This window comes from Ammospiza nelsoni, chromosome 1, assembly GCF_027579445.1.
Source record: "Ammospiza nelsoni isolate bAmmNel1 chromosome 1, bAmmNel1.pri, whole genome shotgun sequence".
Lineage (NCBI taxonomy): Eukaryota > Metazoa > Chordata > Aves > Passeriformes > Passerellidae > Ammospiza > Ammospiza nelsoni.
Window position 1 is genome coordinate 129,625,951 of NC_080633.1, and position 24,463 is coordinate 129,650,413.

The 24,463-nt window shown below is 43.0% G+C and overlaps 1 protein-coding gene and 1 long non-coding RNA gene across 2 annotated transcripts in view; one reads left to right on the plus strand and one right to left on the minus strand.

Annotated features, from left to right (window-relative positions):
- On the minus strand, window positions 1-10,100 carry LOC132072649 (uncharacterized). The gene is made up of 4 exons (XR_009418362.1): window positions 9,885-10,100; window positions 9,133-9,236; window positions 775-987; window positions 1-157 (listed from the first exon to the last, which is right to left on the minus strand). It is a non-coding gene; the product is annotated as an uncharacterized LOC132072649 (long non-coding RNA).
- Window positions 9,641-24,463, plus strand: part of AZIN1 (antizyme inhibitor 1) — a 25,702-nt gene continuing 10,879 nt past the window's right edge. The window contains exons 1-3 of the mRNA XM_059471090.1: window positions 9,641-9,909; window positions 15,458-15,595; window positions 22,389-22,586. Of these exons, the coding sequence (XP_059327073.1) occupies window positions 22,485-22,586 (102 nt within the window). The 5' untranslated portion in view covers window positions 9,641-9,909; window positions 15,458-15,595; window positions 22,389-22,484. The remainder of the gene's footprint in view (window positions 9,910-15,457; window positions 15,596-22,388; window positions 22,587-24,463) is intronic.

Here is a 24,463-nt window from a genome sequence, read left to right on the forward strand (position 1 = left end):
GTTTATTACTAACAAAATCAGAGGAGGATAATGACAAGTAAAATACACCCTTAAAAACACCTTTTCTTCATCCAATGCCTCCCTCCTTCCCACTTACATGCAGGGAGACAGGGCACGGGGGTTTTGATCAGTTCATCACCTGAGGTTTTCTTCCACTCTGCAGGGAGAGAAATTATTCCCCTGTGAGGCCATGGGGTCCCTTCTCACAGAGACAGTTCTCCACAAACCAGTCCTCCCAAAACTGCTCAACGTGAGTGCCTCCCACAAGTACACAGTCCTCCCAAAATTTCTATGGTGTTGGTCACTTCCTTGGGGTGCAGTCCTCCAAGGAAGGCTGCTCCAACCTGGAAGCAAGGGCCCTCTGTATTTCTTTGGGTCTCCCATTGGATCACAGGCAGAAGTGCATCAGGCATCCACCCACTCTGGCATGGGCACCTCCCCCAGGGGCTGTGGGTGGATCTCTGCATCCCCTATGGATCCCCACAGGCTGTGGGTGGATCTCTGCATCCCCCATGGATCACCATGGGCTGTGGGTGGATCTCTGCATCCCCCATGGATCACCATGGGCTGTGGGTGGATCTCTGCATCCCCCATGGATCCCAAGGGGGTGCAGATGGATCTCTGCATCCCTCATGGATCCCCAGGGGCTGCAGGGGCACAGCTGCTTCACCATGGTCTGCAGAGGAATCTCAGCTCTCGCACCTGGAACACCTCCTCCCCCTCTTTCTCCACTGACCTTAGTGTCTCCGTGTTGTTTCCCTCACATGTTCTCACCTCCTCCTCTTCTCTGGCTGGAATTAGAACTGCACCTCCCACCTTTGTTTTGATTTCTTCTTAAATCTGATATCACAGAGGAGTTACCACCATTTCTCATTGGCCCAGCCTTGGCCAGCAGGATGTCCACCTTCTGAGCCATCAGGGATTGGCTCTGCTGGACATGGTGGAAGCTTCCAGTAACTTCTCACAGAAGCCATCTCTATGGTCCTCCTGTTACCAAAAACCAGGCCATGCAAAACCAACACAAAGTGAAAAATTAGGAAATTACTTTTGTCTTCTGAAGTACTACACTCTTTTTGTTAATTTTTCAATTATCTCGGTAAGCTCATAATAAATTTCTGGAGGAAAGAAAAAGTAATAATTTTCTTATTAACAATTAGAAGATGCATTATGCTAAAAATGCCATAAGAACATTTAAATTTGGACATTTTCCTTAAGATTAAATATCCATTAAGTGACTGCAAATCACTAAGAGACAGCATAATTATTTTTTATTTGTGCAATTATGAGAAATAGATATAAAACTCTTCCAATTTAAGGTTTTATGACTTGAGCATTGACAAGGATTTATTAAATGAAACTCATTCATGGAATCACTTTTTTCTAGCCTTTAGTATCTAATTTTGAAACTTATCAGTTTGCCATGGTTTAATATACATTAGATTTGTTATATGCAAGAGTATAACCATTAGCTTTGGATAATAAATGGTCTGTTGTAAGAAATAATTTAGCATATCATCAAAGCAAATAGTAGAACTAATTGCATTCCATTTATCATTGACTGTGTCAAATCTGGTGTGGTATTTAAAAGCAAACTTTGTCTGAGAATTAAATGGAAGTCATTGACATTGATTACACTTATGATTGTGTTTACATGTAGTAAAACCTCAGAAACACACTCTGCAGTTATTATTATAATCATTCCTTTTAACTCTGCTGCTGTCATAAAAAAATGGTAAGCACGCCTTTGGTTTCTCACAACAAACCTAAGCCCAAGGCCCTGCTCCATAACTAACAACATATTGGGATGTTCTGAGTAAAAGGCCATCTGGGAGAGGGTAACCTTAAATACACACTGCTTTGGGCATTTTTTCCCACGGTGGATGACATGGGGGCAGCCATCTCTCCTTCCAGCTCCTATGGCACCTGAGCTGATGATCCAGCTCAACGATGGGACTACAGCAGCTTCCTAGATGCTGTGCTGGGTCCCTATCCCACATTTCCCATCAGGGGAAAAGAGAGGAAACAAATTCTAAATCATGCAAGAAAATTATACATGACAAGAAAGCTGATAGTGGCTTTGCCTATTTTTTTTGTTTTAGTTTCAAGATGGAATAGCAATTATCTTTCCCTTTGGAAAACTGTATCGAATAAAAAGAAACAAATCTCATTGTAAGAGCATCAGGCAAAGCTAGTGGCCCAAGTCCAGTTTAGGTGGCATTTTTCACGAGCAGATGCAGAGTAAGTACGCAGGAAGCAGCCACTGCAGTGTGCTTACTGGTACCAGTAATATCTCCGTAAATCAGACCGTCTCCCTGCTCCTTGCAGCAGCACAGCTTGCAGGGGCTGTTCCTTGGCCTGGGAGCTCTCTGCAGGGAGGTAAACAGCAGAGACATGGCACAGCACCGTGGCAGGGAGAGGGCCAGGACCCCTGAGGACTGGCTGGGGCTGAAGGCTCAGCTCAGCTCATCTCAGCAGCTCTTTGCCCTCTGCTCTTCCTGCTCTGCAGCCACCAGTGGGGCTCTGGCTACAGCCCCCACTGTCCTGGGGCTTCCTGGCTGGTGTGACCCCATTGTCCTGCACCATATCCTCCTTGGCTCTTGCCCTGGGGTTTAGGAGATGTTAAAAATAGGTGAGACCTTCTGGCTTTGCACTTACATCTTCTGGTGTGTGTGCACAAAAGGCTGTTCACTCTTGCTGAAACAGGGCAGGACAAATGGCATCAAACACAAGACACTGCTCCAGGCTTGTCTGGTGCTCACTTCAAGTTCAGTTTTCACTTGCATTTCTATCTGATCAGATTTGGAAGGTACTGAGTACTTTGACCAGCTGCAAGGAAACGGAATGTAACAAAAATAACCCAGCACTGTTTGCCTTGCTTTGCTAACTTTCCTGTTGCTTCTGCAAACCTGGCTGGAAATAGCAAAGCTGGGGAATAGCACTGACACAGTACCCTGTACTCCTATGATTTCCACAGCTACTGTTTCACCTCCAACAATGTATCTGAGCCAGGACATAGCTCCACATTCTTGAGCCAAGGATGTCTCGAGTCCTGAACAAGATCAGGGATCTTAATGGCAACAAAATTTAAAAGGGATTTCCTTCCTCGATTTTGAGGACCACAAAAAGACTGAGGCTGGGAAAACAAAATTGCGAGCTACAAATCTTAGCGTTAAGGCCCAGGCCCTAGAGAGAAAGAGTAGGAGATGGACACAAATTCTTGAGGTGAAGATCAAATTTGGTTGAGTACAATAAGGGACTCAAAAGCATGTTGACAAACAACTTGTTTGAAGACCCTGAGTATCAGCAGCATCACACCTGCAGTGCTCTGACAACCAGACCATGGACATGACAACACCCTGTTCTTTCCTGTGTGCAGGTGACACAGATGTGACAGATCCTTCTGTATCTCTGAACTGTGTTAAGGAGGTAACTATTCCATGCTGGTCACTATTGCCAACCTACAATCTGTGGCTTTTCTGTTTTTTTTATGTGGAAGAAAAAAATAGGGTTTTTTTAAACAGCCTTCAATTTCTAAGGGAAAAATGTATATGTCACAGAAAATTCAAATGCAGAGGGAAGTGAATAGTGCTACATGCTGCTCATCTTCCTCCTGCTAACATAACAACTCTAATCATGCAAGCAAAGTAAACAAGATTACAGGATTTATATTAAATGGGTCCATTTTTCTTTTCAAATGTGTTGTTACTTGCTTTTAAAATAGCAGAGGAGTTTGCTAGAGTTTTGTGTAAGAGTCCTGCTCCTTTCATGCTAGTGGGAAAATCCTCTGCCTTGACTTGTGGTTCTCTCAACCCCAAAATGTGTGAGACAACATTGTCAGTGAGAGAGAAAATGCAGGCACACATTTGGCAGCATCTCCAATGGCACTGGAGTGCAATCTCAAGAGACCACTTCCCTTCTTGCTGCTCTTGGATAACAAGGGGGAGATCATCACCACCTCTCAGAGCTAGGAAGGTGATGAAAGACATTGACAAGTAGAAAGTGCTTCTCCAGGGGTTAGCTGGAAATCTTTCCTTTGAAGACTGTGAGTCTTCACTCTTGACAAAATGCCCTAGCAGCCTGGGGAAGCTCAGCAAAACTATCAGGGGATGCTGTTACTAGAAATCATGAGACAAACATGTGCATGTTCAGAAAGCTGAAATGTGACTGTCACTGAAACTAGGAAGCCAAACAGCCTGAAAAAAAACCTCTTAATCATTGCACAAAGCTAGGATCACATTTGAGGAAGACTGCTTACACAAGAAGTACAGGGCTGAGAATAAACATCTGGGAACAAAAACTTCTTGCAAATGCTGCCAATGATGACAGAGAGAGTATTCATTCCAAAAAAAGTTAGTAAGAAGAGTCTCCCCATTCAGTAACCATCACTCACAGCACATGATATGCATACTTTTGACCTCCTTGCATGGTACACAGACCACTTCATCCTACTTTAGTGTTTGGACTGTTGTGTTTTAAAGTTGATTTATTGCTGCTGTTCACTCTTCTGGTAACCAGTGCCTCCTGTTTATCTGCACAGGGGAACTCCATGCCACTTCTCCAATTCAGAGATACTTGCAATGAGAAATGATAAATTCCACAGAGGCATAACCTTTGGTCTTCAGCTGACCCTTCAGGTATTAGTGATGATCCATTGCACCTGGATAACAGGAACTGGAATGGGTGTGATTAATAGCTCAAAATCTATCACATCATGAACCAAATGAACCCGATGAACCCTAATTTCTAACCTGATTTCAACTTGGGCACATTTCCTACAGTAAAAAGTCCATATCACGTTGCAGATACTTAAAACTTTCAAGTTTCCTTTACTACTTAAAGTGGAGTAGGCATGAAGGTGGCTAGACTCTCAAGTAATGCTCATATCTGAATATTCTCTTAAATAGGCCTCATTTAGTAGCTTGGATTGTGCTGTTTTGGCTGGGGTAGAGTTAGTTTTCTTCACCATGGCTGATGTGGGGCTATGATTTGGATTTTTGCTGAACACAGGGCTTCAAATATAGTGATGTTTTTGTTATTGCTGAACACGGCTTACACAGAGCCAAGGGCTTTTCTGCTTTTCATGCTGCCATGCTGGCAGGGAGGCTGGGAGATTGAGAGAAGACACAGCCAGAACAGGTGACTCAAACTGACCAAAGGGACAGTCCAGACTACATGACATCATGCTCAGTAAAAAAAAGTGGGGGGAAGAAAGAGGAAGGATTTGGAGTGACAGCATTTGTCTTCCCAAGTAACAGTTATATCTGATGGAGCCTTGCTGTCCTGGACATGGCTGAACACCTGCCTGCCCCCGGGAAGCAGTGATTCATTATTTTCTTGTTTTGCTTTACTTGTGTGAGTGGCTTTTGCTTTACCAAGTAAACTGTCTTTATCTCAACCCAGGAGTTCTCCAGCTTTTACCCTTCTGATTCTCTCCCAGTCCCACTGGTGAGAGAGTGAGTGATGATGTGATGTGATGTGATGTGATGTGATGTGATGTGATGTGATGTGATGTGATGTGATGTGATGTGATGTGATACTCAGTTTCTGGCTGGTTCTTTTCTCTCAGTTTCTGCCCATCCAGTCAATATTTTTTGGTGCTGACATTGCTCTAGCATTGAACTGCAATCAGCTTATGGTAAATCACTGAATACTTCTAAACTGAGACTGACTTTTCTCTTCCTTTTTCCCTCTTTTTATTTGACCTTGTAAAACAACACAAATTTAATTTTAATTGCTTGTGATGTCTCTGTGTAGTCCTTTGAGCTGATGTTTCCATTAACTTTGTGTAAACAACTTGGTTTGAGTATGAGATCTATTCTGTATCTATTCTCCATGGAAATTACACTCTTCTGAAACCAATGGAAAGGTGGCACCCTATTTTTGCCCCAGTTGTTTTGATTCAGAAAACCAGTCAGTAAATATAGGTGAAAGGTGACTGTCCCTGTGAGTTAAGGCAGAGATGTCTTTCCTCCCATTGCCTCTGAGCTTTTAATAATTATGAATCATCCTCCAACTTGTTATCAGCATTCTGTCAGCTGGCTGGAACACTAATAGCTCCAAAGTATGCAGTATCAAAAGAGGTCTGAAGATCAAAGTATCAATTGGTACTATTTCTACAAGGTCCTATTTATACAGATTATTTTACTAAAAAGGGGAACTACTGAAGTTCTAGTATTTCTATGTCATTGTTGCTGTGAGGGATCCAGAGCTATCACAGCCTTCATTTTCTTTTTCTTGTAACTCTTCCCTTTGCACGGGCCTGAGCAGCTCAGACAAAAATGCACTTTGGACTGATTCTTTCCTCCCACCCCAAGAGCTGAGTGCTCCAGCTGGATGGCAACAGATTTTTAACTATACCCAGTGTCAACCACACCGAGTGACACCACATGTGAAAGGAGATGGAACAGGGAACAGACTCTCAAGTCCAAGCATTCAGAAATTGAAGCAACCTTTTCCCTAGTTTGGGAGGTGGATCATTATTTGTATTTGTCTTCTGTTGCACTGAGTTTGCAGTAGCTAGGAACATTTTATTTTCAGTGGAAGATGAAATTCCTGCATAATCACGTAATTCCTGCACCTGAGGCTTAAAGAAAAAACACTGACCGCTGCAGGAGTTGGCAGCAGTGGGGGAAGAGGAAGAGGAGATGGAGGAGGAAATAATCTCATTCTCTCACTGCAGAAGTGGAATCCAACCCTGCTGCTGATGAGTGGCAGTAGAGGGAGAGGAAATGGGAGAACCAGAGGAGAAAAGAGCCCTTAGGAAGATATCTTTAAGAGAAGGAAATACCTGGGATTAGCAGGGAAGGTCATCAGGCTGGGCAGCCCTCAGACATCTGTCCAAACCAATCTGGAGCTCCTGGCCACTGGGTTGCCTCATTAGTGAGTATTTTTTGCACTCCAAAAGATGACGAGGGGAAGGATGTCTTTCCTGCTCTGGTTTATCTGCGTCATAGGGATAACACCTGATTTTGTCTACATCCAACTGTGAACCATACTCAAAAAATAGTGTGGAGGCAAAAAAACCTCCAAAAATGGTAGAAGTGCCTCACAGTTGGAAATAAGGGAAACTTAGAGCCGGAGATGCATTTTGTGCTTTGTTCACTTTCTCTCTTTGGAGCAGAAAATGTAAATTTTTACTCTACTTAACCTATGAAATGTGGATATGGAGCCATACAATGTTAGGAATCCAAGTATTAAAACTGAGTGCAGAGAAATGAGGCAGAAGGAAATTTTATGTATGCTTTTTTTTTATATTTTGCCTCTCCAGACAAAACAGGACTGCTAAAATATGTACATATACATTGAGCTGTGGCATCAGTTTTCTAGTTCTGCATTAATATTATCTGTAGTAGCAGAAGCACTGTATAAAGCATTCATCCATCATTTTTTCTCATTTTGTGTAAGGTGACTACACAGTTCAGTCTTGTACTCTCCCTAATAGTGTGCCACTCTTCTTTGTCCAGTAGATTTGAGAGGATGAAGTTTATGTTTCTGTTTTCAAGTGTTGCTTCCTTCATGAGCAGGAAATCCTCCCTCCCTCCATGCATTTTTAAAATAGTTGACAGATCCCCCAATTAATTGCATATCAAACTGAAGTTCTTTTTCCAGTCCTACGTGACTATGCACTCCTCTTAAATAGTCCGTCTGTTTTCTTACTCTCAATAAGAATATTAAAAACATCCCCTATCTACCAAAACAAAAACTCTCCTGGGAAGATGAATGTGGCAGTAACATGTGCCAATAAGATCACTCATATCTCACTGGAATATCTTTGAGTATTACCAACGGGAGACTCTAACAACATATATAAAATACATAGTAATATCTCCAAACTAGTCAAGTCCTTTTCCTAGTTTATATCCCTTCCAAAGATGTGTTTTGAAAAATCTACCTTTCTAATGAATGCAGCTTTCTGGGTTGCTCTTCTGTATATATCACTATAACCTTTGTCCTCCCCTCTATCCCTTCCTCCTTTCTTTGCCTGTTAATAATTCACAATTACTGTACCATAACCAAGCTCTGCTCAAATTTCTCTTCCTGTCTCTCTATAGCTTTTTCTGGTTTGGTTTTTTTTGTTGGTTTGTTGGTTGGTTGGTTTTGTTTTGTTTTTTAATATAATCTGATCCCTCATCCTGCACTTGCATTCTGGAATGGGAACTCAAAATACAAGTAAGTCACTGATGAAGGGTGTAATACAGAACACACCTGAATAAACAGCATTGTAAACTGTAAAGCTGAATTTTTGGTCTTCAATACAGGGTTTGTTGCAAGTGTACGTAAGAGGTTTTCTGACTTTCTAATCAATGTTCCTGCTTTAACTAACTTCATCTATAACCTACTAGTGCTTTTATCACAAAAAAGGAGACATGATAATGAGATTGCATATATTTCTCAGTTCTCTTCCTCCTCATTTAAAATTATTTGCAAAATAGAACATGGTAACAGATGAAAAGAGTAAACAAACTCCATCTCTGTGTGCTGTGGAACCTCAATCCCATTCTTTTACTTCAGATATGACAGGTGTGTATCTATTCACTCCTTTCTAAATTCTCTCTGCTATATAACTAAACAAACCCAAATTTGCTTTGGGAAAAAATGCAAACTGTACTGACATACCTTTTAAAAAGAACATAAATATGCCCTGAGAGGAAGAAGTACTTTTGGGAACAAGTGTATCTTTTGGTAGGTTTCAGTGAACTGCATCCCTACATATTTTAGTATCTGGAAAAAATTGTACTTGTTGGAATGAATTTTTTTAAAAGCAGCTCTGTGAGGTTTAGTAAAATTGACATAGCAGAGCCAGTCTGGTAGATAAGGGTTCATCCACAGCTCCACCATGAAACAGTTTTGTGACTTTTAACTGAGGCACCTCATCTCTGGGTGGCTCTTTTCTACTTGCAGCTGAGCAACGCGCCCTCATAAGGGCCTTGAGAGAGAACTAAAGGCTTTGAGGTGTGCTGAAGATGTCCCAGAGCTTCAGTGAAACTCTGCGTGAATTCTATGGGACAGCTAAAGGCTTCAATTCATGTATTTACTTACAGGATTCTTGAAGGCCTGAAATTGCTGGGAGACTGAGGCTGCCAGCTATGCAGTGTAATTAGTTTCCTCTGCTGAGCATTATGAGCAGCTTACCAATGCCCAGGGAATCAGGGTGAGCTGTCAGGCTGTTATTAACTCGGTGAACGAGGCTTCTGGCTGAACATTGAACCCTGCGTTCTTTTTCCACCTTCTCAAATCTGTAGTGACACAGAATAGGTCTCGAGTTAGCGGAAGCCATGACAGAAGCACAGATCCCAGATGCCGTGTGAAGACACGTATGGTAACCACCTGCCCGGGATCGCGGGGGAATGCTGACGGTGTCCCTGCCCTGGCTTGTGTCAGGAACTACCAAAGAGCTGACCGCTCCTGCAGCGCTCTCGGTGCCAGCCAGGGCGGGCGGCCCGCCGCGGACACGCCATCCCCGCCGGGGGCACACAGAAGCCTCACTACCCCGGCCCAGCGCGCCCCGGCCGCCGCGGCGGGGGAAGGCGGCGGATCCCGCCCCCGGTGCGGTGACGACGGCCCGGGTCCCGCCCTCCCCCCGCCCGCTCTATAAAAGCGCTGCCGGCGACAGCCCCTTCTTCTTGCTCCGTGACTCCGCTCTCTCGCTCGCAGCTCATCAGCCGCGCTCCCGTCTCCGCTCGCCGCTACCGCAGCCCCCGGCCCGCTCCGGCTCTGTCTCTCTTCGCCTGTGCCCTCTGGTCCCAGCGCTGCGCTGCGCTTTCCCCGCCGGCCGCCCCCGCAGCCTATGGCCCTGGAAGGCGCTGCTGCCGCCGCCTGTATTTCTGCTGTAGGTTCCCACATCCCTCTTTAAAAATTCCGCCTAAAAAGAGAAGACGATTTACCAAATCTTTCGGGCCGTTATCTCACGTGAGTACCGGAGCGGGAGTCCTGGGGCTCTCGCCGCCCGTGGGGGTAGTGGTGGGAGTGAGGGAGGGAAGCAGTGGCGACGCCCACCCCGAGCTCCGAACCGGGCCGGAGGGTCCGTGGTCACCGGCGGCGGGTGGTAGCGTTATGGGCTTCCCTCTGCCCAGGCCTGGGGCTCGGGGCGGCGCAGGGACGGACGGGCAGCAGTGGTCGTGGTGCCCGGAAAGGGCGGAGGGGCAGCTGGCGGGCAGTACCGTGGCGGTGACTGCCGGGGAGGTTTGGGGTTGGGGCCAGTTCCTCCCGCTGCCCTTTCTCCGCCCGCCGGCGTGGGGCGAGAGCGGCTGCCACCGGCAGCGGCATATGGAGAACGGCGGAATGAGTCAGAGCCGGAGCTCCCCCCGTCCCCCGGCGCGCCGGGCGGTGCGGGGCCGCAGTGCGGGGGCCGAACTGGCGGGCAGCGGGACCCCCGTGCCCGGGAGGTGTCGGCGGCGGCGGGCGGAGGGTCAACGGCCGCCGCGCTAACATGGCGGACAGCGCTGCGTGCGAGCGGTGACGGGGCGGGAGCGGAGGCCGGGCACCGGGGTGAACGCTGCGGCGGTGCCGCCAGTACCTCTCTCCCGCAGTCCTCGGGACGGGGAAGGGCGGCGGGACCGCCGGCTTCGCAGCCGGCGGGGGCTCGGCGACCGCCCTAACATGGCGGATTCCTGCGGAGGGGGGCTGTACAGTGTCTTCCCCCTCGCAGCTGGGGCAGTGCCCGCGGCTGGAGACCCGCGCCCACCGGGCGCTGCTGCCTCTCGCAGGGCGCCCCTGCCTGGGAGTGGGGGCCGAGGGACGTCCTCACCTGGATCCCTCAGGGCGAGGGGCTGCCCGATGCCCTGTGGCAGCAGCCTGGGCTGGCAGTATGGGCTGCGGTGCGGGTGCTGCAGGCTCCCTTCACGCGTGTGACCCACACGCCGTGCGCTACCCCGAGCCCCCGGGGGCAGCCGTGTGTGACCGGCTTCAGCGCGGGCAGCCTGACGGGGGCAGAGGCAGAAGTGCTGGTGGCATGGCCGCGGCGTCTCCTTGCCTGCTTCTCAGGGGCCATGTTGTGCTTCTGTGAGCGTGATTATCCATCCGGGCTCCCGCTGCCATGCTCCACTTTTCCCCTCACCTGAGCTGCACGAGGCCTCCTCACCTGTCCCCTCGGCATGGTCAGCAGGGGCCACGCCGAGGAGCGGGGCGGCAGCGCCGGCTGTCAGAGCAACGCCCGAGCCGTAATGGCATTGCACAAGTGACGCTTTCCGGGACTGCCTGCACGCTGAAGGGCCGTGCGGTCACCCGGCATGTGGAAGGGGAAGCCTTCCCTCCCGTTAGCAGTCCCCTCCCTTTGCCCGGGGAGTAGTTCTCTGGTCATTTCACGGGTACACCCTTTACCCTTCCCCTTGGTCCGACCCTTAGTGTAGCAGTAGCAGGTTTGGTGCCGCTGGTCCTTTTGGAGGTCTCTTGGTTGAGCTCAACCTTCTTGGCTTGGCTGTCTCTGCCAATGTATTTTGGTCCATTTGGCCACTGGTGTACTAGTGGCTTTTGGAAAGTATGGAGAAGAGATTCTGTTTCAGCTGCCAGCTGAATTCTTGTGTGTAAAGTGTGTGCACCTGAATGTTCAGGTAGCCAAAGTGTGTGCATGCTGCCTGCAGTGCTGTTCCCTGTTTGATAGGAGATCAGCAGAGTTATTATAGTGGTGGGAGATCAGTAGAGGTGTCTGTTGTGGCAGTAGGGGAGCTGAAGGCACGGTGCGCAAGCGGGCTCGTGCATGCAGAAGTGGAATGGTGCAAGTGCAGGGTTGTGATGTGGCTGAAGAGGATGCTGGTATGGCTGAGTACTGGACAGCGCTGCAGATCTTATCCAGTCATCAGTCTGAGCCCATGAAGATGCCTGTGTGTGCTGAGGGTTACCTGGTTGTGGTGAAGAGGCAAGAAAGTGAGCTTAAACCTTTTGAGCCTTTCTGAAGGCATCCCCTGCAGTACTAAATCCTGCACGGCTGCCTTGTGCCTGTAGGCAGGAGAAGCGCTGCATTTCAGACCTCTGCAGCAGTCTCTGGTGACTAACCAGGATACAATTGTGTAGTCCCAGTCGGTTGTAGCCACCCTGAATGAAAACACGGTGTAAAGGCCAATAAAACAGTGTAGAAATGCCTACCATCTAGTCAGATGCGTGATTGGGTCTCTTGTGTGAGTGGATTGGGGGGTAGTCCTGCCCTACTTCTTCTGCCCTCCCCGGCTGCTGGATTTTTGTCTCTGAAGACGCTGCACTTGCCCATTATTCTTCCTTGGATAAACGTGGGAGGCAGTGGTGCTGGGGGGGAGGTGGGGGTTGTGAATAATGGTGATGGTAGGAGGGGTTTGTTCCAGTCTGGACTGGTCCAGTCTAGTTCTTTCCTTCCTGTCACCGTGTGAACAATGCTGCTGTGGCTGATGCCTGTGACAAGGCAGCCCCTTCCCCGCGTGCCTCTCGCTGTGGCAAGCTCCCTTCTCAGCCTCCTCTAGGCCGAGATCCCCGGCCTGCTTCCCCCCATCCCTCCCGCTGGGCATTGAGCTCCAGGGGAAGCTGTTAAACCCCAGAAAAAAGAGGCTCTTTGGGAGGGGGAGGGTGTTGTTTGCTGGTGAGCAGCTGTGGGAATGTTTCTCCTGTGGGCACAGTTTTACTGGAGGCCACAGGATTACTGCCTTTCAGCACTGCAGGCGGCCCCTGGGCCTGCAGTTTGTGCCTCTCTCTGCTCCCTGGAAGGCTGCTGCAGGTGTGTGATGGCAGCAGTGCTGCTGGAAACGATTCCAGCTCTCCAGATTAAAGGGGAGACAGAGTGCTCTGGAAGAGAATTAAGACTGTCCTTTCCTAGAAGCGAGGCTTAATCGTGTAGTGTGCTAATTGAGGTATAATGGTAGATTTCAGCTCTAGATACTGTTGACGTATCACAGGAGCAAGAGTGTGGTTCATGGAGAACTCCTCAGGGACCTGTGCTTCCTTCAGGACCTGCTCCCCCTCAGGGATCCCCTTGCCACAGTGTCCTCTCCCTGCTCTGGAAGAGGCTTACTGTAACTCAGAAATACCTAGGTTTTTCTGGAAACCAGAGTAAGTTGGTGCCTCGGAGTCTGTCACTTGGTATAAATGTGCAAGGTCATTGTAATTCTAGATTTTTAGGGTTTGGTTAATGGATATTTTTGCTCAAGCCACTAAAGGGTCTCTTCTCAGAAACAGATGCAGTTGATTTTATTTTTTTTTCAAGAAAATGGATTGATGCTTGGTTTTGTAGGCCTGTTGTTATCACACATAGGGAGGTGAGAGGGGCCGGTGAACTGGAAAAAGCCCAGCCCTGCTGGACACTTTTGGGCTTTCTGCAGGGGTGCAGGTGTTCTGCCAGCTGGGGGGTGATGTGGGTCCTCAGGTGAGTTGTGACTGTTGTTGCTTGAGCTGTAGTCAAACCTCAGGAACCTGCTAGTAGAGTATACCAACAGATGAGAGATAAACACGTGCATATAGGTGCCACTTGAATATTAAAAGGCAGATCTACCTTGCTAACTATTCCCACAACTCAAAGCTCACTGCTTAGCAAAGAATACTTTTATACCCGCTTTAAAACCCTTAAACATGGAATGTTTCATTGTGGTTGATAACACATGCAATTTTTTGTAAAACTGGGTTTGCCCATAGGGGTTATGGACATCTAACACACTTGTACTTAAAGTGGTAGCCCAGCTCTGTCACTCAACAGCAAAATCCCTTTCTGCTGGTTAAAATAGACTAAAGTGACTGCAATTGGAAAGGCTCAAATTGTTCCATTTTCCTCTGAATGTTTAGAAGTGGCAAAGCTGCACAGAAAGAGCAGTCAGACTATTTTGCATATGTTTGTGGAGATCCTTTACATAAATATCATTTAGGAGAAGTTCTGAAAGACAGTTAGAACTTGGCACAACTCAAAGTTAACTATTGCTACAGAAAATTGTTGGGTTTCATTCCTGCTCCACAGGAATTTTCACTGTAAACTTTCCTCCTTGAGACTATTTATTGGCATAATATTGCAGGTGTTATTTGGCAGAAGCATTGCATTTTAAGTTTTGCACTGAAGGTTGTGTGCTCTGCCTAGAAGCACTTGTGTTTAATGACTTGTTTGGCTAGGAAGGTAAACTTAATTCCTGTCACTGGAAAATTTGTATGTATCAGAACAGCAATAGGAAGTAGTGTAACTACCAGTTAATTTTAAATGTTGGCCACACCTTCCTGTTGTGTGCAGAACTAAATGTTACTAACTTCTTGCTTTAGTGAAAGAAAAAGATAAGCTTAAATGTAATACATATGCATTAATTCTAGCTGGCAAAATTCCGTAATATCTCAATTTTGAAGCATTGAGGTTTGTTTTTAATGTTGCATGCTAGTAAATGCTAATTTATGTGGTAAAGCTGCAGGGAGTTGCTGTGAAACAGTTACCCTCAAGTTGCATTACCTCTGTGTGTTATGCAGTACTTCATGGAGTGCACTAGTTTAGTTTTCCAGTAGCAAGAATTAAGTGGAAAAGTGTATTTCAGGAGTTTAACTAACATGGCCATGATCTTTTGTGTTGGGCAATTCCCAAAAGTCAGGCTTTTGTAGTGAGCCCATGTAGTATTACTTAAATTATGAAGGTAGCAAAGGTTCATTTTTACAATAGGTTGGTATGTTCTGTGTTTCATGCCATGTCACAGTGAATTTGTAGAAACTTTATTGTATGTTGGGCTCAATCTTACATGTGATCAATTCGGTAGTGTACTTAATTGAATGAAAATTATGGTTGCTTTTAGGAGGAATAACTTCTCAACAGGCCTAATAAATGTTTCCTTGACTGCTTTTATGCTCATTGTTCTGTTTGTGTGAGTGCTTTACCTTGAGTAAGCTAGCCTTGTACTTTAAAATGCTGCTTTGCTGATGTGTGTAATAGCCTTTAAGGGCCAGCTGAAATGTTTCCTCATTCCTAAAGGCAAGCATAAGTTACTTTGTTTTTACTGTCTTGCTCATTTCTGGATTTGTCTGTGTGGTGTTCAGTTTCACTATATAAAGCACTATTTTTCACCCACATAGCTTTTTCACCCACATGCCATGTTCATTCACAGCAGAGGGAGTAGGAACGTGGCAAGGGAATTCTAAAATAGAAAGGAAGTGGGGAGGGGAAGAATGCAGTGGTTACAGGGTTAAAAACACTTCTGGGAGAGTAATCCAATCTTAAGGCATGCTTACCCTACAGTAGGATCTTGTAGAGATCTTTGCCATTAGTTTTGAAAATCTTCTCATTCAGACTGTGAAAGATAGGTAAAATAAGCAGCTCATGTGTTTTAGCAGTTCTTTGTACATCTGCCTTGTTCTGGCTCAGAGTTTATATTAACTCTTGAAAACTGGGTGTTTGATGTGATTATAAACTTTCATGGTGGGGTGTTACAAGCCTCCTTAAAAGCACTACTGAAAAGGCATTTGTTACATGTTTTATGATAAAGCTTTTCTTCTGTTCTGGCTATGAAATTTATTTTTGTGTGCATTTTTCTCCCTACAGGGCAAAATCTCTGATCAAGTTTACAACTATCCAGAGGGCTTAGGAGAAGTGCTTTATAGAGAGCAGTTCGACTTCAACGCTGAGCCACCTTGGGAACCTAGCTGATGATAGTAGGGTTCCATCTCCTAACTTGTCCATGTAAGTCTCTCTTCATCTGTATGCAGGAGGATAAGCACTTGCAAAAATACAGCTTGTTTTTTGATAAGCAAGGTCTGGGTGTAGATTAACAAAATTACATAGGACTTTCATTCAGGATGGCGAGGGGGACTAAACTAAACATTTTACTCACCTAACACATTTCTCAGTGCAATTATCTGATGAAATTCTGCAGTAAACTTGGTAAATAAAGCTACTTTTCTGAATTAGGGGTGTTGGCTGCAGAAATCCTGAAATAAAATGCTGTAACTTCAGTCTCAGTGATAATTCTGAAGTCAAGAATTGGTCTGCATGACTGTTAACATCAACTCATGACTTGCTAAGTAAGGTATAGTTTAAGTAGTTTATACTGAAATAGTTAAGATTTGCTATTGTAAACAGTAACTCGGGCTGATCATGAAGGGTGTGCCTTCCCAAATGCCTGTCTCCATTATTTGTTAATTACTATCCATTTCCACTAATAGTTGTAGTGGGGTTACAGTAGAAGGTGGAATTTAATGTTGGATGGAAAATGTGTACAGTTATAAATGCCTTTATATTTTGAAGTGGCAAATAGGTATTAAAGGAAAACAGGACCATGATAATGGAAAACAAATGAATGCACTTAGCTGATCTTAAGGAGCACAGAAAACTCTGAAATGTATATGTGGTTATCATGTTCTGTTAACTTGAAGTAGTTTTATGTGGTTTTTAACAATAGTCTTAACTCAGATATTACAAATGCATTCAAGCTGACTTTATACAGTATTTGTACAGTATTACTTTTTTCCTGTCTAGCTGAAGGCATTTTTGTTTGGCTTACTACCTATAAATTATGGAATGCTTTTTAATGTAGAACTTGCAAGTGGTTAAGTACATCTCAGTGAGCCAGGTACTTTTTAAAGACCACAAAGATTCCAAATGCCAGTTGTGTTAGTATGCATCCTAATAAGGTACTTAATGTAGATAAACTCGTTCTTTGAAAATACCACAATTGCTGAGGCACAGGATGAGCTTGGTTTATCCTGACTTTTGGCTCTATCTCCTGAGGTTATGTTCTTTGTTTGGTTTGAAACTTACTGAATTAACTGCATATATCTGGTTCTTTGTAGTTGAATACTCTAGTCAAGTGAATTCAATTAACACTGAGAATTTTCTGAATATCACTGTTATGTTTAAGGTGTGGTTTTTATAAGCAAAAAGCTGAAAAAATTGCCTCTCCTGTTCAGTTTAAGTTTTGGTTTGCTCTTGTATATGGCTAAAACTCTTGCATGACACTTTGCATTTGAACAGGAATAAGTAGTAAAAAGCTAGGAAAGGCAGAAGAATTGTTAGAAGGAGTGAATAAAGTATACAATCTTAATGTACTATACATGCATCTTAATTTCTAAAACTGTTCTAAAACTGAAGAGAATTTTGGCTGTGTCAGAAGTTCTTACTCTTGAGATGAAGGCTGTTATGGTACCTTCTTTGAAATATTCCTTCTCTAACTGGTAGACTCCTGTGCTGTGACAAATGATACAAGGTATAAGTTGCCCTAGAATGGAAATGCCACTGAATTTGATTCATTTGCAGCTGAATGTTCAGATAATGTGTATTTATTTTGAGGTTGGATGTATTTAGTGTTCAGCAATTATGTACTGTACACAAATAGAAGTGATTCAGTACTGAATGTAGTGGTGATGTGAGTAGCAGTGGTGTTTGCCAGGAAATCTGCACCTGTTTTGGTGTGCTGAAGCACAGGTCATTGCCTCAAATGCAGCTAGCATGCAAGTTAAAGAGCTAATTGGTACTTTGTCTTGTTCAACTTGCAAAGTGATTTAATGGGAAAAAGGTCAAGTGAGCTTTTAAATGTAACTGTAATGTTATATGTTAATGTTCCAGTGGAATTAAATAAAAATCTTCTGTCTGAATGTGTACTTACATTTCCATTAAACTCACTTCCTTTTTATCATTTTCTCATCTCACTTTTTTCTTGTGTTACACTGGCAGGGGAAGACTTGGGGTTTAGTTCTGTCTGCTCTTCAAGCTCTCACTCCCTGAGCAGTCCAGCAACTGTGGCCTGAAGTCTTGCTCCTTTAAAATCTCTTCTATTTATTCCCCCATCTGATTGGCCAGAAATGCTGGAAGTCTGATGTATTAGCAAGCCCTGTCTATGCCAAGTGGAAGCAGTAGCTATCTGGAGTCACTAATTGCCAGTCCAGGACACTAATTTTGAAAGCCTTAGTAACTTAGTATAGATGGAGCTGGAGGCAGCTGGGGAGCAGGAGGGCTGGGAGCCGTGGGTGCAGTGGGGAGGCCAAGCACTAACACTGGCTGAGCAAGTAAGGAGCTGGAATAGGGAAGTGAGTGTTTGCACTGTTATAAAAGAGAAGTGCTGGTCTGCTGCCATGGAAGTATATGTGCACTCAGAAGAGTAACCATTCTTTTGTGAGCTCTGTGAGCTTCTTGGGTCTGAATAATGTATTCAGACTTGAGGAATGCAGAAGGAGGTTTTTGTTCCTGTACAAGGTGCTGGATGGGCCATTGTTTTTTCAGTTTCTATCCCAGTTGCTTGCTTCAGCAGAATTGTTCTTTCTACACTGCTCACTTAACTGTGTGCAATGCTGCTGAGAGAACAGAGTAGGCTGCAACTGACCTAAGCTGTACAGGTATCCTATTTACAACCTTCAGTGGATTTGTGCTGAGAGGTAACTTGAGTAATGCAAAAAAAGACACCTGTTTCAGCATTTCCATCAGCTGGTTAGTGGTGGTGTTCAGATAACTTAATTACAGTTGGTGAAATGGTGTCTTGGATTTTTTTTTAAAAGATACTCCCATTATAAGTAGGTATTCCCTGCACTGAAAGCAGAGGGCTCATGTATAGGGAGTATATATATGTAATATATATACTTTTCTACTATACCTGTTCTGTACTGAATTGCTGGTGACAGTGACAAAATTTCTTTTTTTGATTTGTTACCCCTGAAGAACCAGTATTGCAAGGAATGAGAAAATAATTTGGTTTTAGCCCTTTTTGATTTTTGCATCGGCGTAATTTTTATTGGTCATAAATACTTTTGTTTAATAAGATGTGGTTGAGAGGCATTATTTGGAGCCCATTTCATTTGCAGAGACCTTTTTTTGCAGAGGAAGTTTTTAATGAAAGACCCAAACCTATAGGTGTCTGGAGTTTTTAAAGTTCTTAGGCCAAACAATACATAGTTTGGACAATGTAAAGAAAAGAAAATTGTGTGTGTTTTGGATGCTTATATGTGACAAGCATGTGTTTAGACTCTATTCAGAGAATTTTAATTTTCTTTTATTCCAGATGTCTGCAGTAATTGCAGTGTTTAAATATGTACACTTTTATCTTTGAGTTCTTCATCTGGGAAGCCATTGTGTTAAAGAGCCTGAGGATGTAATGCTTACTTCAAAGAAAGCAATTACATGCCTATGTAGAAGTCTCATACCACTTGACAGCTTTTGTTTGACTTAAAATATATGTCCTGGAGCATTGTGCAGACTAACATTTCAGGTGTGAGAATGGGTGGTGTTACCACACCAAGTCTGTCAAATAATGACTTGCAGTAAGTCAGCATTTCCAGCAAGGAGTGAGCTCTGTGCTCTAATGAGTTCTGGCTCATCTTACAGACATCAAAAAAGTCCTAAACCATCATTTAGATTTTCTTCTGCAAATTTTATCACTGATTCTCCTCACCCCCCTCAGGAGGGAACCAGTCAAGACAGAATAAGGTGACAGCAGAGTCCCAAATCCTACTGTGAGGTATTAACCCCTTAAAGAATTGTTTCTCTAGCCACTGTCTTGTAGTGGTGCTGTAGCAGTGCTTCTAGGAATTTGTTTTTTCTTTGCAGAATATTCTTCCTTTCAAGACTGAAGAGATGTAATTTAGTCCAAAAAGGGGACATTGGACAGTAGTCAAACATTAGCTTTTTTTCTACTAGATTAATTTTGCTAAAAGGAGAAGCTTCCATGTCTTGGATGTGCTTAGAAAAAGCAATCACTGTTTAGCATGCTGGGAGAGGATATATCAGGTTGTTTATGGTTTGTTGCAGTTGTCATTGGATCTGTACTGGCATATATTCCTTTTGGTACCTGCCTCTTGGCCATAAAATGCTTTTTGATGAATGAGCAGGAGACAAGTCTTGTTTAGGAAATAACCTTTATCAAAACTAACTTACTAGATAATTGTTCTTTTTGTTGGTGGTGGCTTTGGGAGTTGGTGTTAAAGAATCCTCCCCCCATGCTTTACTTGAACTGAGTCTCTCCAAAATTGAAGGGGCAACTTTTGAAGGAAAGTATACTTCTACACCATCTGTCTGAAAGCTGTGGACACCACAGTCATTAACTATGGGAAAAAAGCCTCTCTTTTAAGACTACTAAACAATTAGCTTAAATCTACTCCACTGTAACTCAGATGAACATCCACACTCAGAGAGGAAAAGTGTGTAGTTGGTTAGATTGGGCTGCTTCATTTGAAATACAAGGTACAAGCAATTAGCTATGTGTGTCTGGTGAGTGTAAAAATCATTCAGGGCTGTGACTGGTTCCACTGGGTGTGCTGAGACCTTCCAGTAGGGTAGATCTGGGGTGGAAGGGACTCTGGACTGTCTGCAGGAGTGTAGGCAGTGGCTTGTAGCATGAAAAAAAACCTCAACCAAAATTTAAAAATCTAGCTAAGTAGCACCCTTATATATACAGTAATTCCTTAAAATGTTTCAGTAAAAAGCTGATGCCAGCATTTCTTTCTTGGGGGGGGAAAAGATAACTCAGGTTTTTGGTCCTCTGCCTCTGAAAACCATGGATATTTTATGAAGATGACTGTAGTGTCCATCTTTGTTGGACTGATTCTAAGGCAAACTTAGTTCACAAGCTTCTTTTGTTCAGTGGTGGTATTTTTTTAAGGAGGTTTAGCTATTAGTCTCATTCTGAGATATGACTGACTAAAGACTTTTCTGGTTATTATAGTCTACCACCTAGTCATTGTTTTTATAACTCATTAAGTCCTTACATCAATGTGATAATTATCTTGCTCTTCTGTGATTTGGATCTTCAGGATTCCCTTAAATAATCATAGGACTCACTATATACGTGTGAGACAACTATTTCTTATCTGCTCTACTTGTCTTTATCATTCAGCTTCTGAACAGAACTGAATATTCTTGCTGCCCCTGACTTAGCTCACCTGGCAGTAAATGCCTCTTGTAACAAACATAGGGGGCATGTTTGAGTTGTGCAGAAAGCATATAAAAGCCCTGCTGGCTCCTTTCCCATTATTTGGCATAATGACAAGCAGGAGCAACTGCTGCTTAGTTGTGGTAGTATTAAACTACAGCAAAGTAACTTTGTTCCTATTGTTAACAACATTAACCAAACCTATGTTGCAAATTGTGAAGTTTTTTTTTTTACTGTATGGAGGTGGTGGATGAAACATGAGACTGAGTTAATACCCTGGCCCTGTGACAATTTGAAGCCAAAATTATCTTAATTTATATAGTCTTAATAAAGTATTTTTGGCTTTCAGCTACAATGGTTGTGGTTTCTATAAATACTTTTAATTAGAAAAATCATTCTGCTATTGTAAATCTAAGTGCAGGTGGCTTTAGAAAACAACCATCACTTTTTTTACAAGTACTATGCAACTTTTGTTGAGATATTAAAAAGCCTTAGGTCTTCATATAGAGAAGGAATCTAGTTAGCTAGCTGGTTTTGATCAATCTTGTGTTAGTCATAAAGATGACAGTTGAAACAAAAATGTGGTCAGTGGGTTGATGTAAGCTAAGAAGCTGTTTTTAAACAAGACCCACAACTCTAATGGAATGTGAACTACAGATTGTTCTATTCATCAAGTAAAGCAAATGAAGGTATATAGTCAGCTGTTGGTAATTGTCTGCTGTCTGCTGATTTTTACTTGAGATTAGTCAATCTGCATTCTAAGACTATATTTAACAGTATTTTCAGTGTTTTGACTTTGTTGATTTAGATTCTTTTGGAAAACACTGTATAAACTACTAACTACCAAGCTAATTTGCAGTGAAGAGCTGAGGATAAGCAAGATGCAAATAAAGTTAGACTGTAACTATTACTTTATTTTAATAACAATTCTACATGCTAAGATTATCACTTTTTAAATTACTTCTAGCGTAGTGGCTTCTTTATGTTAACCTCTGTATTGCAATTAACAGTTTTAAATGTTGTAGCCAGTGTTATGAGCAAAACAACAAAATAAATGTCTAATAAATACAATATGTAAATGCAGTGCTTATAAATTAGCATCAAAAGAACTAGAACATTAGTACAAATATATCACTGCTAACATTTCATCAACAAGGTACAAGTTTTCTATAACAAATTCAGGAATGTTCTGTTACAGGCAGTCTTCCAGTTGCACATTTGAATGCTAGCATTGCTTAAGATGCTTTACTTGAAAAGAACTGAGCTGAGGCATTTGTACAGTTATGCTGCACTTGCAGTATTTTCATCGTTTGCATAAACTCCGTGCAGATCAGAGTGCATACAGTCTGGAATTCTTCTCAAGAACAGCCTTGCATCAGTTCTTTCTGGAAGTTAGTGTCAGATTTAAAGTGCCCAGCTTCTATTTTATTCTTGGCTTCAGTGGAATTGTTCTATCCATATCTCTGACAAACGCAGGGCGAGCAGAGTAAAAACATCTTTGGTCTTTGTAGAGGGTGTGTTACTGTTTGTAGGACATCAGGTGTAGAAAGCTGATTTTTAAGCAGCAGCATGGTGTGCTTTGTGCCTCTTTTTCCATTGACACATGTCTTCTTTCTGCAGTTTGTTGCATAATTTAAGGACCTGGATTTAAGGCTTGGAAGCCCATCCCTTGTGTTTCTTGGTTTATGACTGTCGGCTTTGTGGAATACGGCTGAGATGAAAGGATTTCTTGAGGATGCAAATTACTCCATTGGTCTGTTGGATGAAGGAGCAACTCTTGCAGATGTTATTGACAACTGTATTTATGAACATACTCATGTAAGTTTTCTTTCCAGATCTTTTGATTTAGTTCCCTAAGTCTTCAAACTAGGTCAAAGTATTTTAGAGTTGATGAGCTGACAGCAACAGAGAAACAGTCAGCTAAGCCTCACTCACCTTATTTATAAATTAGTTTCCTCTTCTAATTCTGCTGCTTTGCTGTTTTCTTGCTTTGGGCAGAATTCTGTTGGGGAAATTTGGGCATCAGCTCTTACTGCCCTGAGTGTGACTATCAGGAAAGTAGTCTGGCTGATATAATTAAATACAGGTTCCCATCTCACTGTTTGAAGAGATTTTATTAGCAGTAGGGTTCAGAACAAGCACCTAAAATTATCCAAGTGGATATATTCAGTTAGAACCTTTTTGTTATTTCCTTGAAAATATGGCAGAGTTCTGAAAAACATTTATGCTGAGCCTGTTTAAAGCCATGTTTAAATTTTTTGAGGGCCATCATGGTTAATATTCATACATCTTCCTGTTACCCTTCTCCCCTGTGGAAACTCTGGTACAAGTACATTGTGAGGTTCTCTCAAGAAAAACTGTAAAAGCTACTGAAGTTTAGCAGCCAACTGGAAAGAAAGTTGAATAATTCTGTGTATATAGTAGTCATTTTTTGAATAAGGCTTCACTCATTACTGAGGAGGCAGGAAGATGTAGCTTTTGTTTTGTAGACAAAATTGTAGAAAGAGCAAACTTTAAAAATGTTTCATTAAGCAAATCCTGTGTTCTTCATATGCCATACCTGTGAGTTGCTCACTCTTCCCTTGGTTTATCAGAACTAATATTCATGTGCAAGTGGTCAACTATAGTACATCAAATAGCTAAATTCCATGGCCTTCTGAACTCAGGTGTAGGATTCCCAAATCCTGATTCCTAATATTCTTTTTCTGTCTAGCAAATAAATAGGTAAACTACTGGCAACATGTCATGTCTCCAACCACTGGCTGGCTCACAGAGGATAGCTGCCTCCTGCTGCTTTCATTTACTCCTTTAGCTCAAGGGGTAGAGGCCTGTGCCATGGATCTAAAGCTCCAGATCCCAATCCTGCTGGTGACCCGTACAGGGGGTCAGTATGCTTCCACCCGATGGAATTTCTATTTGTGTTTTTTAAACAGAAATAAAGACTTTGTATAAAATAAGCCACAACATGTAGAGTTTCAGATCTGCAAAAGTCAAGTGCTAGAATTGACATTTGATGTACAGTCTTGATTCAGATCCATCATGTGTTTTGTGATGGTCTTTAATTGATTTACAGTAGGGCATTCACCTACAGTACTTTTACTGAGTGCACATTATGGACAAATCTGGAATGATCTGTTTGTAGTTTGATCCACTACACCTGCATCATGACTCCATAGTGAGAAAGACTATATTGTAACAGATGTGCAGAACTTAACATTCCAGAAAAGTCTGTGCATTTTCTTAAAGATTGTGTACTTGATTCTGTCACCTTTAACATGAAGTCTAGTTCTTAAAATTCCTTTTGAACTTCATTCTTCACAAGATGTGGAGAACAGTCTCAAACTTGACTGCCTGAACTAAAATACCATCAGACAAATTTTCAGTAAAACAAGCTATTAGATGTTAAAATAATGTTAGTGCATCAGATTTTATTCCATTTATAATAAGATATAAATTCATTGAGACTGTGGAAGCTTTCATCCCAGTGGATCTTCTTCCTATAAATAGCTGCAGACTTCTGAAAATAAAAAGTTGAAAAAAGTGTGTAACTTAATCTGTTTTTTTTTATAAAATCAGCATTTGGCATTTAAGTAGAATCTTTTATTCAGGAATCTCAGAATATTGTCAATAGCATTCATAATATCTCTGAAGTGGTAGGTATTCCCTTTGGTTTTTTTAAACTAGTTCAAATTGCT